At 43.9% G+C, this 21,140-nt stretch overlaps 1 protein-coding gene and 1 long non-coding RNA gene across 2 annotated transcripts; one reads left to right on the top strand and one right to left on the bottom strand.

Annotated features, from left to right (window-relative positions):
• Window positions 1-566: 566 nt before the first annotated feature.
• Window positions 567-16,884, bottom strand: LOC120383054. The gene is made up of 4 exons (XR_005588344.1): window positions 16,836-16,884; window positions 8,527-8,631; window positions 1,211-1,277; window positions 567-751 (listed from the first exon to the last, which is right to left on the bottom strand). It is a non-coding gene; the product is annotated as an uncharacterized LOC120383054 (long non-coding RNA).
• Window positions 2,986-3,921, top strand: LOC120383051 (olfactory receptor 5A2-like). Its single transcript, XM_039500687.1, has one exon. The coding sequence runs from the start codon at window positions 2,986-2,988 to the stop codon at window positions 3,919-3,921; it is 936 nt and encodes a 311-aa protein (XP_039356621.1).
• Window positions 16,885-21,140: the final 4,256 nt, after the last annotated feature.

Here is a 21,140-nt window from a genome sequence, read left to right as displayed (position 1 = left end):
TGTGTCTATCACCAGATTGCTATCATGCCATCTCTCTGGCCTTTTGGCAAGCATCTGTTGTGAAATGCTGGCAGTAATGGGAGATGAGATTGCTTACATTTTTGTAATATCTGTCCCCATAATTTCTTGGCAACTGAAATTAATTAATAAGAATCCAGAATAAAAGTAAGTAAAAGTAGATTAAAGAAAAAACCCTTTGAAGCAGGATGGTCTTTTGGTTAAGACACTGGGCTGGAACGCAATAAAGCTGGTTTCAGTAAGGAATGTAAGAACTGCTACACTGAGTGAGATGCATGGTCTATCCACTCCTGCATCCTCTCTGCCTCCAAATCCCTGTGCTACACTGAGCAAGTTCCTTCATCTCTTTGTGCCCCATCTCCCCATCTGTAAGGTGAGGATAATAGCCATCTCTTTTCCTGCCTTTTCTTTGTCTTGTCTGTGTAGACTGAGATCTTCAGGGCAGAGACTAAAGCAGGGCCCAGCCCAGTGTGCCTTTAGGTGTTACAATAATCCATATAATAAATGGTAACCGGACAATACTCTTGAGTGGTATCATAATTTAATTTCATCCTTCAACCTTTTCTCCTCTCCCACTTTTTGTCTGTTCTGCATATTAAACTGTAGTTTCCCAACACAGGGACGCTGCTCAGCATCATCATCAGCTGGGTTTGCGCAGTGGCTTCTACAATGGGGGCTTGTTGTTGAAAAAGAACCCTGTTCCACCGTCATCCTGTGCCTCAGTTTCCCCCATCTGTAAAATGTGGATAATAATCTTTACTTACCGATCAGGTAATGGTGAAAATAAACACATTAATATGTTTTAAGCAGTCATATGCTGGGGACATGGGATGCAGATAAGTAACTTTTGACATTGTGTATATTTTCAGCTAACAAGTTTGTTTTAATTGAATGGCTAGAGGACAAAACCCCTGAGAGACCTGAATAATAACAAGTTGTTTTTGCCTTTGTTGAGTTTATTTAAAAACAAACAAAAGAAAAGCCTGGGATTTAAAGCCATCTTTGAAATATCTCAAACCTTTTTGCAGGCAACCCTTGGAACCTTTGGGTTTATTGAAAGGGCAGTGCACCTAAGAAGTGAACGAATCACTCTTAACCCTTTTTCTTGTAGTTGATTGATATTTTCCCCACAGTCTTGTATGGACATTATTATTCTTTTAGCCTTTGCTTATTTCCAGTGTATTGTGTTTACCTTTTTTAACTTGGGACAGTGAATCAGATTCACATCACGGGACAAACTGCAAATACTCTGTAATCTGCTGAAGAAAATATATGAACAATAGCTATGCTTACACACACGACCAAAACTATGGTTCACAACAATTCCAGCCCATTTATAGTGTAACCTAGTGAAAATCTGTAACAATGTAGAATTGTAAATTCATGCCTCCTGTATCATATGAGTTTCAGTTCCGTTACAAACACATTTTTATTAAATGTATCATACACTGGCAATTTAATTTATGTTTGTTTTATTCGTTTGTTTCCCCACACCTGGAGCCAGTGAGAGGTACCCTAGTCTTCTACAATACCTGGCACTGTTCTGCAACTTTGCCTGAGGTATTAGCTTAAGTGATCCTTTTGATTCATAAATCCAGATCCTATACTTTTACAACTGAAGACACTATGCTGTTCCCTCACAAATGAAGGTAAGTGGATTTTATAATGAATGTTGTGGTGATGAAAATAACCACACTGAGGAATTTGTATATATATTGTTGAGAATTAATAACCAAATGATTGGAAAAGATATAAACTCTCAAACTTTGGAGCCTAAACTAACGTCTAAGTATTGGGGTTTAGGAGGGAAACTTTCCTTGTGGGCTGGTAATTACACAATTAACCACTAGGGGGCTCCTTACACTTTCCTTTAGTTCAAAGCTGATAGTGGCCACAGCTGTAGGTAGGTGATTGAATGAGATGGACAAGTAGTTTGATACAGTCTAGAAATGCCTGTGTTCATAGAAATACAAATTAAGAGACTGGAATAAATGGACTACTGGTTAAATCCAGAATGAGGGGAGGACTAGATAAGGCAGCGCTTTGAAGTGCAAGTGTAGCCAAAGCCTCAGCTTGCGGCAGGGGAGATTTGGGTTGGGTCTATGGCTACACTAGAGAGCCTACAGGGGGTAACAGCAGGCAGCTAATGACTGCAGAGATAACAGCGATGGCAGCGATGTCAAGTGGCACCAGACTACAGCATCATCAGCATTGGTCAATGTCCTTCCCTTCTCATTTTCAGGGCTGAGAGGTGAACACACCTCCGGATCTTTGCTGACCAAGGACAGCCAACCGTAAGTGGGGTGCAGTGGAGGGAAAGGGAGTGGCGTGTTAAAGGGACTTTCATTCATCAGATTTTCTCTCCACACGGTGGGAATCTGAGGCAGAGGACACTGCCCGATGCACAGCGAGGTGGGTGTTTGCTTAGGGTTACATGCTTTGGAATCGTGGTTGTGGGTGTTTCCCAAAATTAACATCAGGTTCCCTTTCCCTTGTAATAAAGGTTCTCTTTTGTTACATACAGACTCATCGCTTGCTAGTGGGGCAGTTATTGCCTTTTAGAAGTGCCCTGGGGTGGTGTTTAGTTGTCTCAGATTACTGGGTGGGGGCTGTTTTGTATTGTTAAGAGGAACCGCTAGATATTGCTGCCAACTCCACCTGGTAGAAGGGTTACACGTACCAAAAGGAGCCTAGTATGATGCTGCCCTGATGTTATCTGGTTAAAGAAAAGATGTCCTTGAGAAAATGACTTAATCTACCTGTTGCCCAACTGTAAATTGGAGATAGTGTCTGCTTCCTTCATGCACAGGGGTGTCATGAGGCTAAAATCCATTGCTGACTGCTGTGATGACGATCACATATGTGTGGAGATAGATGGAACCTCTGAACCTTCTGTGCTTTATCCCCCTTGAATGTGGTTTTTATCATTTACCTCTTCCCACCCCCACCCCTGTCATGTAAGACATGATGAGAAATCTTCCATGGGAGAACAGAAGCTCCGTGTCAGAATTTATCCTGCTGGGATTCTCCAGCCAGCCTGGGATGCAGCTGCTGCTCTTTGCGGTCTTCCTGGGCATCTACCTAGCCATCCTCTTTGGAAACAGCCTAATTTTTGTCCTTATCAGGATCGACTCTCATCTCCACATGCCCATGTACTTTTTCCTGGCCAACCTCTCTTTCCTGGACATCAGCTACACCACCACCACTGTGCCACAGATGCTGCTCCACCTCCTCTCCAAAAAGAAGAACATCTCTTACATCGGCTGCATCACCCAGATGTACATCTTCCTCTCCCTGGGGATAACTGAGTGCATCCTCTATGCTGTGATGGCCTATGACCGGTACGTGGCCATTTGCCACCCGCTGCACTACACCCTCATCATGAGCAGGTCGATCTGTGTCAAGATGGCTGCCAGCTCTTGGGTGGGTGGTTTCTTTTTTGCCATGGTGCACACCGGCGTCGCCATGAGGCTGCCCTACTGTGGCCCAAACGAGATCAACCACTTCTTCTGTGAGGTGCCAGCCATTTTGAAGCTGGCTTGTGCAGACACACGGGTCACCGAGGTGGTGGTCTTCATGATGGGAGTGATACTGCTTATGACCCCAGTCTTCTTGATCCTGGTTTCTTACGTGTTCATCCTAGTGGCCATCTTGAGGATCTCCTCAGCTGAGGGGAGGTTAAAGGCCTTCTCCACCTGCACTGCACACATCACCATGGTGACACTCTTCTATGGCGCTGCCATGTTCATGTACATGCGTCCTGCCTCCAGCTACTCACCCGAGAGGGACAAATACTTCTCTTTCTTTTACAGTGTGGTGTCTGCCCTCCTGAATCCTCTCATCTACAGCCTGAGAAACAAGGATGTCAAAGGAACTCTGGTCAAATTGATGGGTAAAAAATGACCCTTCAAGGGGGAAGAAGAATTGTCATGTGGTTCAGGACTCCTGGGTTCTTTCCCCAGCTTTAGGAGGGGAGAAGTGTTCAGTGGCTGGAGCAGGGAAGGGCTGGGACTCAGGACTCCTGGGTTCTATTCACCATTCCGGGAGGGAAGTGGGATTTAGTGAGTTAGAACAGTGGGCACTAGGTATCACAAGTCCTGATTTCTATCCCTGGCTGTGGTCCAGAATAACTGGGAAAGTGTGTGACACTGGGAAAGTAAGGCACAGAGAAAGGGAATGAGCTGTGTTCAAAACCCAGGACTCTCCCTGACTGCCTGCCATACTGCCTTTCAATTTTGAGTTGTTTAAGTTAATAGAGCTGCCCTCTATTACATTTTAAGTGAAGGCTCCTTAACTATTGAAATCACTGCTCCATCCATTGCATGTGGATTGACATCCTTAGATGGTTTAAGGCAATACAAGGTGTATCTATTCCCTAAGATGAAATTCACTCCTGTGTAAAGATCCAGCAGAAGACCTATGAAAGATCAGAATTTGCATTGGTTTAAAACTGGTGCAAATACCTGTGTGGACACATTGATGTTGGTTTATAAGGCAGATGTATACTTAATAGAATGGTGTCAATACACAAAGTTGCAGAAGTAAATGCTTCATTAAAGTATGTGCCAATCAGAGCATCATTGAACTTCAACTCTCAAAATAGGACATAAATGGTGCATGGGTATTTTCCTGGTCCTTTGCTTGTCTGTGAGTTTCAGCCCAAATCATTGGGAAAAGGTTGATTTTGTGGAGGATAAGTGGGCCAGTTATTAGTAGGGCTGGATTGCATGGGCAGGGACACATTCATTAACAATGGACCAATCCAGCTTATGTTTGTTGGTTTGTATGTTTTTGTTAAATATGCATATAGAGACTGAGACACTTTATATAAATAAAAGTAATTAATTAATATCAATGACTAGCTCCAATAGGGATTTTTTTTCATCCCTACATGTCAAAGCAGGTAATTATTATTAGCCACCTTTTACAGATGGGAAAATGAAGGCACAGGGTCCTGCAGTATCTAGCTATAGGCAAATCCACCAACCAGTCCTATAGCCAGGAATAGAACTGGATTAAATTTAGAAGTATGAACAACAAGGGTGTTGTCGTGGTGGGAGTCTGCTACAGACCACCGGACCAGGGGGATGAGGTGGATGAGGCTTTCTTCCAGCAACTAACAGAAGTTGCTAGATCACAAGCCCTGGTTCTCATGGGTGACTTTAATCACCCCGATATCTGCTGGGAGAGCAATACAGCAGTGCACAGGCAATCCAGGAAGTTTCTGGAAGAGTAGGGGACAATTTCCTGGTGCAAGTGCTGGAGGAACCAACTAGGGGAAAAGCTCTTGACCAGCTGCTCACAAACAGGGAAGAAATAGTAGAGGAAGCAATAGTGGATGGGAACCTGGGAGGCAGTGACCATGAGATGGTCGAGTTCAGGATCCTGACACAAGGAAGAAAGGAGAGCAGTAGAACAGAGACCCTGGACTTCAGAAAAGCAGACTTCGACTCCCTCAGGGAACTGATGGGCAAGGTCCCCTGGGAGAATAACATGACAGGGAAAAGCAACAAAGAATCCTGTGGCACCTTATAGACTAACAGACGTTCTGCAGCATGAGCTTTCGTGGGTGAATACCCACTTCTTCAGATGCAAGTGGCGGAAATTTCCAGGGGCAGGTTTATATATGCAAGCAAGAAGCAAGCTAGAGATAACGAGGTTAGTTCAATCAGGGAGGATTGACCCCTCCAGCGCATCATCAGGGATCTACAACCCATCCTGGAGAATGATCCCACACTTTCACAGGCCTTGGGTGGCAGGCCAGTCCTCGCTCACAGACAACCTGCCAACCTGAAGCATATTCTCACCAGTAACTGCACACCGCACCATAGTAACTCTAGCTCAGGAACCAACCCATGCAACAAACCTCGATGCCAACTCTGCCCACATAGCTACACCAGTAACACCATCACAGGACCTAACCAGATCAGCCACACCATCACCGGTTCATTCACCTGCACGTCCACCAATGTAATATATGCCATCATATGCCAGCAATGCCCCTCTGCTATGTACATCGGCCAAACTGGACAGTCTCTAAGGAAAAGGATAAATGGACACAAATCAGATATTAGGAATGGCAATATAAAAAAACCTGTAGGAGAACACTTCAACCTCCCTGGCCACACAATAGCAGATCTTAAGGTGGCCATCCTGCAGCAAAAAAACTTCAGGACCAGACTTCAAAGAGAAACTGCTGAGCTCCGGTTCATCTGCAAATTTGACACCATCAGCTCAGGATTAAACAAAGACTGTGAATGGCTTGCCAATTACAGAACCAGTTTCTCCTCCCTTGGTTTTCACACCTCAACTGCTAGAACAGGGCCTCATCCTCCCTGATTGAACTAACCTTGTTATCTCTAGCTTGCTTCTTGCTTGCATATATAAACCTGCCCCTGGAAATTTCACCACTTGCATCTGAAGAAGTGGGTATTCACCCACGAAAGCTCATGCTGCAGAACGTCTGTTAGTCTATAAGGTGCCACAGGATTCTTTGTTGCTTTTACAGATCCAGACTAACACGGCTACCCCTCTGATACATGACAGGGAAAGGAGTCGAGGGAAGCTGGCTGTATTTTAAAGAAACCTTATTGAGGTTGCAGGAACAAAGGGTTTCTTCAGGTATGTTAGCAACAAGAAGAAAGTCAAGGAAAGTGTGGGCCCCTTGCTGAATGAGGGAGGGAACCTAGTGACAGAGGATGTGGAGAAAGCTAGTGTACTCAATGCTTTTTTTGCCTCTGTCTTCACAGACAAGGTCAGCTCCCAGACAGCTGCACTCTGCAACACGGTATGGGGAGGAGGTGACCAGCTCTCTGTGGGGAAAGAAGTAGTTCAGGACTATTTAGAAAAGCTGGACGAGCACAAATCCATGGGGTGGGATGCGCTGCATCCGAGGGTGCTAAAGGAGTTGGCCGATGAGATTGCAGAGCCATTGGCCATTATCTTTGAAAAATCATGGCGATCGGGGAAGGTCCCGGATGACTGGAAAAAGGCTAATGTGGTGCCCATCTTTAAAAAAGGGAAGAAGGAAGATCCAGGGAACTACAGGCCAGTCAGTCTCACCTTAGTCCCTGGAAAAATCATGGAACAGGTCTTCAAGGAATCAATTCTGAACCACTTAAAGGAGGGGAAAGTGATCAGGAACAGTCAGCATGGATTCACCAAGGGCAAGTCATGCCTGACTAACCTAATTGCCTTCTATGATGAGATAACCGGGTCTGTGGATGAGGGGAAAGCAGTGGATGTGCTATTTCTGGACTTTAGCAAAGCTTATGATACAGTCTCCCACAGTATTTTGCCAGCAAGTTAAAGAAGTCTGGGCTGGATGAATGGACGGTAAGGTGGATAGAAAACTGGCTAGATGGTCAGGCTCAACGGGTAGTGATCAATGGTTCCATGTCTAGTTGGCAGCTGGTATCAAGTGGGGTGCCCCAAGGGTCGGTGCTGGGGCTGGTTTTATTCAATATCTTCATTAACGATCTGGAGGATGGTGTGGACTGCACCCTTAGCAAGTTTGCAGATGATACTAAACTGGGAGGAGTTGTTGATACGCTGGAGGGTAGGGATAGGATACAGAGGGTCCTAGACAAATTAGAGGATTGGGCCAAAAGAAATATGATGAGGTTCAACAAGGACAAGTGCAGAGTCCTGCACTTAGGACGGAAGAATCCCATGCACTGCTACAGACTAGGGACCGAATGGCTGGGCAGCAGTTCTGCAGAAAAGGATCTAGGGGTTACGGTGGACGAAAAGCTGAATATGAGTCAACAGTGTGCCCTTGTTGCCAAGAAGGCTAATGGCATTTTGGGTTGTATAAGTAGGGGCATTTCCAGCAGATCGAGGAATGTGATCATTCCCCTCTATTCAGCACTGGTGAGGCCTCATCTGGAGTACTGTGTCCAGTTTTGGGCCCCACACTACAAGAAGGATGTGGATAAATTGGAGAGAGTCCAGCGGAGGGCAACAAAAATGATTAGGGGGCTCGAACACATGACTTATGAGGAGAGGCTGAGGGAACTGGGATTGTTTAGTCTGCAGAAGAGAAGAATGAGGGGGGATTTGATAGCTGCTTTCAACTACCTGAAAGGGGGTTCCAAAGAGGATGGATCTAGACTGTTCTCAGTGGTAGAAGATGACAGAACAAGGAGTAATGGTCTCAAGTTGCAGAGGGGGTGGTTTAGGTTGGACATTAGGAAAAACTTTTTCACTAGTAGGGTGGTGAAGAACTGGAATGGGTTACCTAGGGAGGTGGTGGAATCTCCTTCCTTAGAGGTTTTTAAGGTCAGGCTTGACAAAGCCCTGGCTGGGATGATTTAGTTGGGTTTAGTCCTGCTTTGAGCAGGGGGTTGGACTAGATGACCTCCTGAGGTCCCTTCCAACCCTGAGATTCTATGATTCTATGATTCTATGAACCCATGGCTGTTGAAACTAAGTTCAGTGCTCAATACATTAGATGACTTTGCAAGTATTTACTAGTGATGGACAATTTTGATTTATCACCACACTTACCAAATAATTCCATTTAAATTTTCTTCAAAATTCCTGATCTCCCTTCAAATCTCTCCCCAGGCATATCTGTACTGCAGAGTTTACTTGAGTCACTGACATCTGGGTCTGAGCACAATATGAAAAATAAAATATATTTTTTTAAAATTTAAACGTAACCCATTTTTTTTCTTTTTTACAATTTACCATTTGGAACAAATAAAAGTGTGAAGGAGTATGGTTGATCTACTTTCTTACATATTTTATATATTCTATCTTTTGAAGAAATAAAAAAAAGCAAGGTAGGAGCTTGGGGAAAATAAGAACATAAGAACGGCCGTACCAGGTGAGACCAAAGGTCCATCTAGCCCAGTATCCTGTCTACTGACAGTGGCCAATGCCAGGTGCCTCAGAGAGAGTGAACCTAACAGGCAATAATCAAGTGATCTCTCTCCTGCCATCCATCTCCATCCTCTCATGAACAGAGGCTAGGGACACCATTCCTTAACCATCCTGGCTAATAGCCATTTATGGACTTAACCACTAGGAATTTATCCAGTTCCCTTTCAAACGCTATTATAGTCCTAGCCTTCACAACCTCCTCAGGTAAGGAGTTCTACAAGTTGACTGTGCGCTGCGTGAAGAACTTCCTTTTATTTGTTTTAAACCTGCTACCTATTAATTTCATTTGGTGACCCCTAGTTCTTGTATTAAATGAAAATTCAAAATCTGAAAACAGAAAACAAAAATTTGGCAGGTTCCAAAAGTCAAAATGAAATGATATTTTTAATTCCAAATTTAGAATGTAGGACATTATTCAAAATTCACAGCGGAGCACATATTCTCTTTCAAGAATATGCGTGCTAACAATAAAATAAAAAATATCAAATATTTAGAAACTCAGGAAATGCAGTTTTAAAGTCGTGTTTCTCCAACAAGGCACCCAAACTGTCTAAATTCTGACCCACTAGAAATGCCTGCTGATTACATTCTCTTCTTTGTAGAATATAAAATGTATGTATAACAGAAAATTGGCTTTGCTACTTGTTTAATATAAACTTGTCTCATGCTGAATGTACTGCATGTTCACTGCACTAATCTTTGTTATTTACATGCACTTGCTCCACTTTCATGATCTGAATTATCAGCAGTATGTGGAGCCAATCTAGCTTTTCCTCATATGACATTTAGACAATTGGAAGCACAGTGCCAGGTGTGATGCAATGAGGTACTTTGTGTCATGAGCACCTTGCAGGACAGATACTTTAATAAGGACTGGGTAGTGTGTGCCTTTGTTATGCTGCTTGTCTAAGCAATCACTTGTATGCTGTGTACTGTCAATGTCTGTGAGCTTGTCTACACGTACAGCGCTGCACTGGTTCAGCTGCGTCACTGTAATGGTTAGTGAAGATGCTAACTATGCAGACAAGAGAGCTTCTCCCATATGTCACCTCCCTAGATTGACCAATTTAGGTTGGACATATTCCTGGAGGTTTCATCACATGACATTATCTTTAATTAAAGCTTCACCTTTAATTCCTGGAAACTCCAGGACAGACCCTGAGAGGCAATAGCTGTGTTGATGGGAGAAGCCCTCCCACAGACCTAGTGCAGTCTACATCAGGAGTTTGGTAGGTATAACTGCATCCACACCCCTGAGCAATGTGGTTATACCGAGATAAATCCATATTGTAGACTAGGGCTAAGAAAAAAGCCGTAAAGCACCATGATCATTACTCAATTCAGCAAAAATGGTGTAAAAGACTAGAGGGCATGAGGAAATGGTGGGGAAAGTGAATGCTTTTCAAGGAAGAATAGAGGGCACCCAGATTCAGATGTGTCTGATGGCAGATGAAAGAGGCAGGGCCTCCCAACACCTGTCATGGCTGCACCAGGTCTCCCTCTGTGTCTCTTTACAGCAAGTCCAGCCAAGCTAGATGGACGTATATTATGGTTTCTGATTATTCTGGTCTCCAATCAGCTGTCCAACCTTGTCCCCTCCCTTTGCACTCAGTGCATAGCCGTAAAAATCACCGAAGGAAACTGAGTCACACAATTCACAAAAATATTGCCAACATTTCCACATTCATCACACACCCGTACTTCCTTGTTCCCAAGTCCCATGTGTCAGGAAGTTGTTGACTCCACTCAGAGCGAGCCCGGGCCTGTGCTCAGCACATCCTAAAATAATGCCAATGATTCAATGTGTCAGCCAATTCCCCATATTTCATCAGACACACAACTAGGACTTCCTTGTAGGAACACCTACACTACGTTTGTTCCCAAATCGCACGTACACTGCACCTGGCCCCTGTTGTATTAATGACGATGGAATAAATGGATCCAAAGAGCCAAAGGTGTCAACATGACCCTAAAACTGTCCAACTTTAAACAGCTTCAAACAAGGTCTGGGGTTTGGTATATAAAGACCTCAGTTTGCTTAGCACCATGGCAAACACACTATTAAACAGCCTTTTAACTTTTGACAGCAGTATTGCAAAATATATTGTCTAAGCCAGCTAAACCAGACTTTTTATAAACAGGAGACCAAAGCTGAGTAGGAAAAAGAAGAAATGAGGTGGAGAAGGTAAAGGACACACGGGAGTGAGGGTGGTCATGGTTCCACAGGATTGGTGCTACACCCCCAGCTTTGGAACAGTCTCTAGGAGGAATCCCTTCAGTATGCCAGACCCCAAAGGGTTCTCACTCCTCCCACACAGGGGAGGCCATGCAGCCTCACTACCCCCTTGACAGAACCTCTGATTTTCAGCCCTCCTGCTTCCCACTGTGAGCTCTGTACAGTGAGTCCAACTGAGACAGACTCCTCATGGAGACCTGTCCACTCTTTGGGGGTTAATGCACATCATCCAGCATTTGCAGTGACACTCACACAGTGGTGTCAAAACAGTCGGGTTTATTAATAAACTAGAACACAGCCTAGGAAGTCCGTAGATTAATTAAGCCAGTGCTTAATTTGTGCCAAGGCTGAACCTAAGAAGAACATAAGAACGGCCATACTTGGTCAGATCAAAGGTCCATCTAGCCCAATATCCTTTCTTTCGAGAGAGGCCAATGCTGGGTGCTTCAGTGGGAATGAACAGAACAGGGAGGTTATCAAGTGATCCATCCCCTTTCAACCATTCCCACCTTCTGGCAAACAGAGACTAGGGACACCATCCCTGCTCATCCTGGCTAATAGCCATTGATGGACCTATCCTGCTGAGCCCCAGCAGCTCTCGGATTAGCAGTTGATATCCCCGGCTCCACTGGCATTGCTGCATCAGTTATGAATTTAAAAAAATTGCTTGAGTCCTGGCACCTCTTTCATTACAGATGAAGCACTGATTAAAGCATAGTCCATTCTGGTTAACTCAGAGCCCAGACAAGCTGTAGCGAACCCCATTTTTCAAACTCTGTCTGTCTCTTCGTCTGACCTCCTTGGTCAGATCCCAGGGGAGAGCCCCAACTCCTTCCAGCAGACAATTCATCCTCTCACCTCACACCCTCCCAGTTCTTGAGCTGAGGGATGTTGCTCCATTTCCTTGCTGAAAGGTGGGGAAATCCATCTCCTTCTGGGTCCTTGGCTGCAAAGTGTCAATGTCCTGGTGACTGGCTTTGCCATTGTCTTTTCAGATTCTCCATTGGCACGGGGTTGGCCTTGGCCAGTCCTTTGCAATGATTCTTTCAGTCTCAGACAGCTAGGCCTCGTTCATACCTATGTCTCTTAGTCTGTCCTGAGAGCAAACCATGCAAAACACAGGGGAAACTGAGGCAAACCATGCAAAACACAGGGGAAACTGAGGCATGTCTAGGATTAATAAAAAATATTACAGAAAATATCCACTTTGTTGGTGGGGGAAACACAGATGGTTTTCAGGATTTATCAGGAGCTGGTAGAGTGTTGGTGTCATCTGGGTCCCTCTCCCTAATCTAGTCTGGTCAGGACATCTCACAGGATCTGACTGACAGTGGCCCAGTGATGTTACATCTTTCAATCAACCAGCATCCCAGACCCTGTCTTCTAGTTTTCCTCCCAATGTCTCTTTTTCTAAGGACCCCGAAGGCGAATGGTGGATGGAATAGCTCATTACTTTATCCATCAATTGGGCCTAATTTCCGACACCCCAATTTTGGTTCATTGATTTCCTGTCCCAAATTTCTCTTGTGTACCAGAAATGATCTTAACACAGTTCTTGAGTTGTATCAGTATGCCTTTTCATTTGGACTAGTTCAGTCATTCCATCTCCCTTTTTACACTGTTTTCCATCTACATGTATGTGATTGGAACATTTTGGAAAATTGTATCCACTTTTCCACAGTTGAGCTCACAATCACCGTAAATGTGTAGACGCATTTATTACAACACATCCCCATGTCAGTCTTGGCACATTACGTACAAAGGTATGCAAGACGATTTAGATAATTAGAGTGTAAGTAGAAGACAGTAATTGTCGAGAACATCAAAGCCTTTACTTCAATTGCTTGGAGTTCTCACAGTGCCACTGCGTATACATAACATACATTCATCATTGTGCCCAGTTGCCTGCAGTAGCTGCAGCACGAACAAAAATATTGGCATGGAACTCAAACTGAGATGGAGCTGCAAATTAAAACTGGGATGGTCAAAATTTGTTAACCCTCTGGAAAAAGAAGGGCTTGGTGAAAATGAAGTTTATCATTTTTTACTAAATATTTCAACTTTTCCTTTGAAAAATTCAAAATGGAATGAAACAAAAATATCTTTTAATTTCCAATTGGCATTTTAAACATGTCAACATTTTTAATATTTCAAGAATTTAGATTAAATTCTCAGTTTGTTTTGGCTTTTAGGAACTAAAATTTTCAGTTTTCTGTCTTTGTTTTGATTGGATTTTAAATTGCTTGCTTGCTTCCCCTCTCCCTCCATGGAAAGATTGTGGAAAAAATACAAACAATAGAGAGGGAAGAATAAACCCAAATGTCTGGAAAACATTTTTTTTAAAATATAAGAAAGTGGTTTAAATACATTTAGCATTTTCTTTTTATCAATTGGAAAAATGAAAAAGGTTATTTTTTAAATAATAAGTTAAATAAGGTTTAAAAGACGACAAATTAAAAACAAATTCGCATCTTTTCACTTGGAAAACAGTAAAGATGTAGATGTATTTTGACCTATTTTTTTAAACATGTCCTTCCTTTTGAAAAAATGGAAAAAAAAGAGAGAAAGGGGATTTTTTTTGGTCAGTTTCCAAAATCCAAAACAAAATTATATTTTAATCAAAAATGTGGTACATTATTCAAAATTCACCATTCATGGTTCTTGCATATTACCTTTCCAGAACATTAGAGTACAACAGGAAACAAAATAAAACTTAGTGTGTGCCTTTGTTATGCTGCTTGTCTGAGCAGTAATTTGTATGGTGTGTACTGTGAAGAAGGCTGTAAAACACCACAATCACTATTCAGTTAAGAAGGCATGACTTGCAGGACAGAGAGGCTATTGGTGTAGGAAGAGATGGCAGGAAATGTGAGTGATTTCCAGGGAAGAATCATAGAGTTACAGCATTTAAAGCCAGGCGGGCCCACAAGATCAGCTAGTCTGACCTCCTGTATATCTCAGGCCACCAACACTACCCTACCCCCGCACATTAAACCCCAACAACCAAAATGACACCAAAGTATTACAGCCATCAGGAGACTAGACTATTATCAGGGGCGGCTCTAGGCACCACCAAAACAAGCTGGTGCCTAGGGCGGCAAAATCTAGGGGGCGTCCCCTGCGGCCGGGGGGGGGCGTCAGGCTGGGCCGGCGGACCTGCCGCAGTTATGCCTCCGGGAGGTCCACCGGAGCCCCGGGACGAGTGGACCTCCCGCAGGCATGACTGCGGAGGGGGCGCTTGTCCCGCGGCTCGGCTGGACCTCCCGCAGGCATGACTGCGGCAGCTCAAGCGGAGCCACCGGACCCGCGAGCCGTCCGCAGCCGCGGGAGTTCCAGCCGAGCCATGCGGGACCAGCGGTACCTCTGCAGTCATGCCCGCGGGAGGTCCGCTGCTCCCGCGGCTCCGGGGCGCCTCCCGCGCATGACTGCTTGGGGCGGCCAAAAAGCTAGAGCCGCCCCTGACTATTATGTGCCACAGGCAAAGAATAAAGGGACCAAGGTGCACCAATGCAAAGGCAGGGAAATGATTGAGATACACTCTGGTAACCCTGGGTTATGACCCACACCCACATGCTATCGAGGAAGGTGGAAAAAACCCCAGGGTCTCTGCCAACCTGACCTGGGGGAAAATTCTTTTCCAACCCCACATATGGCGATCAGTTAGACCTTGAGCCTGTTCACAAGAACCAGCCAGCCAAGCACCTGAGAGAGAGACAATGCTCAGTGCCAATTCAGATCCCTGGCCCACTCCACTCAAGGCCTCATCTCCAGCCATGGCCATCTCTGATTCTTCAGAGGAAGGAGATTTTTAAAAGTCTCTTCCTGACCCCTGCCAGTGGCCATCTGAAACCCTGAAGCATGAGCTTTGGGAATAGAAGACATAAACCAGAAGCGAGTCCTGGGTTTGCTGAGCCCTGCCTCCCACCATCACATGCAACCCCATCATACAACTGCACTCTTAAATTTGGCCAGATCTCACTTAAAACCAGTTAAATTGTTTGCCCCCACAACTTCTATTGGGAGGCTGTTCCAGAACCTCACCCCTTTGATATTTAGAAACCTTCTTCTATTACAAGTCTGCATTTCTTCATGATCAATTGATATGTATTTGTTCTTCATCCTTTAGCTTAAATAACTCTTCACCCTCCCCGGTATTTACCTTCCCCATCCCCCAATATATATATAGAGAGAGAGTAATCATGCCCTCTCAGCCCTCTTTTTGCTAGACTAAACAAGCCAAGCTCTTCCAGTCTTGTCTCATAAAATAGGCCTGCCATTCCCCTGATCATCCTAGTAAATCTTCTCTGCACCTGTTCTAGTTTAAGTTGAACATGTATGACTAGAACTATACACTATATTCCAAATGAGGTCTTGCCAGTGTTTTGTACAATGGCATTAATACCTCTCTCTCTCTTTCTCTCTCTCTCTCTCCTGAAAATGCCTCCTCTAATGCATCCTAGGACCGCATCTGCCTTTTCATAGCCACCTCACTGGGGGCTCACAGTCATTCTGTGATCAGCCCATGTACCCAGTCTCTCTCCTCCACTGTCACTTCCAATGGATGATCTTATTATTAGGCCTAAGTGCATGAGCTCACACTTTGTACTATTGAATTTCAGCCCACTTCTGTCACTCCAGTCTTCAGGGTCATCCAAATCTTCCTGTATAATAGTCTGATTCTGCTCTGAACTGATGATGCCTCCCAATATACATCACCAGCAAATTTCATTAGCACACTCCTACTTTTTGTGCCAAGGTCATTAACAAACATTTGGGATAAGACTGGTCCAAAGACAGATCCCTGAAGAACTCCACTAGTAACCCCCCTCCAGTCCAATAATTCACGTTTCAACACAATCCGTTCATTTCTCCCCTTTAATCAATTCCTTATCCTACTTACAATTCTTATACTAATCTCCATTTTCCCTAACTAATAATTTCCCATGTAGTACAGTGTCAAAAGCTTTACTGATGTCCAAGTATGTTAGATCTACTGCACTTCCCTGTCTAAAAAATCAGTTATTTTCTCAAAGAAAGAAATTAGGTTAGTCTACATTTTCTAAACCCATGTTGTGTTACATCCCTTTACCTCTATGAATTTAATTATTCTTTCCTTCACAGTTGGTCCTTCAAAATTGCATACTACTGAGCTCAAACTAACAGGTCTGTAACTGTCTAGATCTTTTTTTTCCTTTTCTTAAATATAGGTGTAACCCTTCTGCCCCTCTGAGTTGGCAGCAACAAGAGCCGGGTTCAGTATCCAGGGGTTCTGTTTCAATAACTCAATGCAAAACCGGCTTGAGCCCCCACCCAGTGACCTGAGACAATTACATACCACACACATACACCTCCTGGGTGCCTCTAGGACGCAATACTTCTCTTCTCGTAAGCACAGAGTCTGAGTGTAGCAAAATCCTTTTAATAAAGGAAGGAAACAATGTGGCATCATATTGGGGAAACACCACAAACAAGATTCATAACATAAACCATGAGCAAAAGACCCACCAAGTAAGTTTTGGCAATGTCCTTTTCCCCTTAGGGTCTTAAGTCCAATCACCCTAAAGTCCAACAACCCAAAAATCTCTGTCCCTGGTCTGTGCCGCCCCAGAGTTCAAAAGTTTATCTGCAGAGTTTTACCCCCCACAGCCTGGGTGGAAATGGGAGGAGGCACACAGGGTGTTAAGGGGCACCTTACATGGTCCGAGGCCGACTGACCCCACTCTCCGTGGAGTTCTGCTGCAGCCTTCACCACGAATGGCTCCACTCCACCAGCCGCTCTGCTCCTCCAGCCAACCTGTGAGCCACTCCAGCCGTACCCGCAAACCGCTCTGCTCGCTCACTGTTCCGTGGGCCACGCCAACCGTCCCACAAACTGCTCAGCTCTGCTCAACTCCACTCACTGTTCTGTGGGCTGGCCCAACTGTCCTGCAAACTGCTTTGCTCTGCCAGCTGCTTAGCAATATAACTTCAGGCTTCCCCCCTAGTTAACACAGCACTCAGCTCAGTAAGTTCAGCTCTTTTAGCTCTTTCAGTGATTTCAGCTTGTAGTAGGGGAGCCCCAGTGCTAGTGCACCATTGGCCCAAAGTGAATTCAGCTCAGCAGCCTCTAGATGGATTCCTAACGGAATCAAAATTAGCTCGGCTTTTCAACAGTGGAGAGAGGACGAGGTGCAATTGGTGTTCAAGGCCCTCAAAAAAACAGTCCCCAACCTCTCTCAATTCACTGGGTTTCGGAACCCATGTCCCTTGTCTATCAAGTGCTACTTAGTTGATGGTGAGACCCTCTGTCATAAAACAGTTTCATAGTCCTTCATTCACATAATCAGGGTAACTACACTTTATTCCTCCTGCCCCAATAACAGAGAAATTGGGGATCCCACAGCTGCCAAAGTGAACATTTTGGGCTGCCATGGACTCATGCTAGGCGGGGTGGGTGTGCCTATGCAAACAAGATCAGCCCCTGAAATTCTTTTCCACACTCGCCATAATTCACCACCAGATGTCAGGGTAGAACTCATCCTGACTCTGCTTACATAGGCACAGTGTTAGCTATTGTCCAGTCATAAGATACAGCCCCCGAATAGATAGATTTATTAAACATCCTTGCTGCCAGATTCATGTGCCAGTTCTTTCAGTATTCCAACATGGAAATTATCCATTGCCCTCCATTTGAGCACATTAAGCTCTTTAAGGTTTTCTTGCATCTCAGATATGGTCATGTCCAGTTGTAGGCACTCATTTCCAACAGCCATACTGCCTTCATGCACATTTTCCATATTATTGAAAACCAAGGCAAAGTATTCATTTGGTTTTTGGACCATTTCTAGAATATCTTTAATCTCCTTCCCATCCATACTGCATAGCACCTCGACCTTCATCCTTCCTTATTCTTTTTTTTTATTTACATAACTAAATAACTTATTATTATTTACTTTAATTTCCTTGGCAAGAGCAAATTCAGCATGGCTTATAGCAATTCTCACTTTGTGCCTACATTTTATAACATCCATGATGTGGCTTTCTTTGCTGGTCAACCCCCTTTTCCAGTCCCTTGAGGCACTCTGCTTACTCCTAATAATTTTTCTGAGATGCAGCAAAGAGTCTTGTGGCACCTTATAGACTAACAGACGTATTGGAGCATGATATGTATTAGAGTGCTACCGGTGTGGTGCTCTGCTTTCTCCAATGTTGATATCACTCAGCTGCGTGCGTGTGTTTCCTCTGTGTGCTGCCCCAGCTCTTCGAAGATAGCTGACACAGCAGACCCGACGAGAACCCCCCAGTAACCACAGAATCTAGTAAGATGCAAAGTCACATTGACTAGGTTTATTGCGACCTTGGACACAATTGCAGTTCCCTGTAGGTTTCTTAGCCTAACTCAGGGCATACTATGAGAAAGTGCCTCTTGGCAATGGACTCAGCTCAGTCAGTTTCGGGACTTTCCACTGCCCCCTCTGCTGGACAAAGACACCGCCCCAGGGATGCATTCTTATACACAGGTACAAACAAGTTACACATCACACCAGACGTATTGAGGTGCAGCCCTTCCACGTAACAAGGTACAACCCCTCTACATAGTAAGGTGCCGCCTCTCACCTTGTACATGTTGGTTCAATCAAAACAACTCTATCCATCATATTACCCTTTTGCCTCTGTCATTGGGCTGGGCCAGCCTGTTCTTTGTTATCTGTGTGGAATGTGCAAGTATGTGAATGTTCTGATATCTAGTGTTCAGTACCTTTTAGGTACGTATCTTTTTGCAGCATCAGCCCTTTCCTTGCCAGCTTCTGTGAGCAGGGCCTACCTCTGGCTCACAGCTTAACTTTGCTTTATGTTAGCAAAGTCTTGACCATTACTTTAGTTTAGGCCTTAGGCCTCATACCGGGCCTTGATACCAAGGTTTATATCCCAGGGCCTCCTCTTACTACAATATGCATCCAACAAAGTGGGTATTGACCCATGAAAGCTCATGCTCCAATACGTCTGTTAGTCTATAAGGTACCACAAGACTCTTTGCTGCTTTTACAGATCCAGACTAACACGGCTACCCCTCTGATACTTTTTTGAGATGGTTATTCATCCGTATGGGTCTTGGGCCTTTCCCTATAAGTTTTTTCCCCCTTTCTGGGATGCACAATAGCTAATTTAAAGAAATTCCAAGCCTTCTCCACAGTTAAGTCCTTGAGCTCTTCAGGCCAGCTGGCTTTCTTGACTAATACCTTCAATTTCCTGAAATCTGCCCTTTCCAAATAAAAAACCATAGTTGATGACCTGGCTTTGATTATCCTTCCATTTAATTTAAACTGAATCAACCTGTGAGTACTTTATCCAAGGTTATTTCCAATGGGCAGCTCTTCTGTGATGTACTCACTACTCACCAAAATGAAGTCTAAAATTGCATCATGTCTTGTTGGTTTAGTGATAATTTGATGAAGAGAGCTGTCCTCTGTCACATCCAGGAATAACTGAGCCTTACCATTATTAGTTGGATGTATTTTCCAATCTATATCTAGGAAGTTAAAGTTTCCCATTATGACACAATTCCAAAAAGTATTTATTGTTCTAATTATATTAAAGAGATCACTATTCATATTGGAATCTGACCCATGAGTTCTAAGAGATTTAAGGTGGGCAAGGTAATATCCTTTATTGGACCAACTTCAAGTCAGGCTTCTATAGCCAACTCATAATGCTATCCCAACAGAACCTCTTTTACAATCCTTCAAGAAAAAGGTTTTGATCCAAACAGTTTCTGTTTTGTCCACACTATCATTTTGTATTTCTTTACATTTTACCATTTCATGGATGTACAATGTCATCCCACCAACTTTGCCTTTATTGCTATTTCTCCTAAACAGCACACACCCTTCAATGCCTGTTGTCAAAGTTAGACTCAGGACTCACAGTTTGTCAGACCACTCTGTTTTATTAGCACAGCACTCTGCTAATAACACCCAGATAATGTGAGCACCATGCAATAGCCACACTACCTCAATTTATACAGTTAAAAAAGGAGCAAACTTGACAAGATAGCAAAGGGAGCAGAACTGACAAGTTCACCGGAGGCTAGACACACATAGTTAATTTCCTTGCTAACTTTTACCAATCTCCAACTAATGTTTCAGCATGTGGATTCATTGTTTGTCTTAATGTTTCTTTTCCTGACACCTGTATTTCCACATTTATTTCTGCTTAAATGCATACAGCATTTCTTTAATCCATTCTTATTTTTACAATATAATTTATTTTACTTTCATATTGTATTCCAGTCCTGAGTGCTATTACACTATGTTCCTATGATCCCTGTAATATCAACTCTGATCTCCTGCACCAGTAATTCCAGTTCCTCCAATGTGGGGGAAGCTATCAGATTCAGAGTGCAGTAGCAAAAGATTGCAGAGGCAGAGCCTCCCAATACCAACATATCTTTTTTTCCTGAGGCCAATGTCCTGATTCAATCCAGAGTAACCCACAAGCTGTGCTGAGCAACTCATAAGAAGCGGCCCTATGAGTGCATATGACAGCTATCTCAGTGTCATTAGGCTCAGAGCCAACAGTTCCTACCAGGAACTAGCGGAGTGTATAAAGTGACAGGGCTCACTGATGACTTGAGCTGCCAGCTGAAACATGGACAGGTTCTGTGAGTGAAACTTCTTGTCTTAGAACTTTTGCAGTGGGATGGGATGGGTTGCAATTCTGGACACAGAAGGATGGGACAGTTTGCCCTTTTGGGCCCATCTTACTTTATCAGTTAGCTAATGATATCCAATTAGCTTTATTATTTCACATCTTTCTCTCCCTCTCATTACCATCGTTGTCTTTTTCTTTGTCTCCCTCTTTTACAGTTGATTTTCTCCCAGAATCCTTCACTCCTTTTTAAGTGTGTAATTTGGCAAACACAACACCAATGGTGTATTTTTGTTTGTACTTGGATTCAGCTACACATTAAGATCAATTTTATTGTCCAATGCTCCAGTACAGAGAATGTGTTGGGGACAAA

Source organism: Mauremys reevesii, linkage group 15, assembly GCF_016161935.1.
Source record: "Mauremys reevesii isolate NIE-2019 linkage group 15, ASM1616193v1, whole genome shotgun sequence".
In the NCBI taxonomy this organism is placed as follows: Eukaryota; Metazoa; Chordata; order Testudines; family Geoemydidae; genus Mauremys; species Mauremys reevesii.
This window is presented reverse-complemented; position numbering and strand designations above follow the sequence as displayed.

What these genes read in the sequence shown, in the direction of transcription:
- LOC120383051 (XM_039500687.1), top strand. Translation starts at nt 2,986, where the DNA reads ATGAGAAATCTTCCATGGGAGAACAGAAGCTCCGTGTCAGAATTTATC.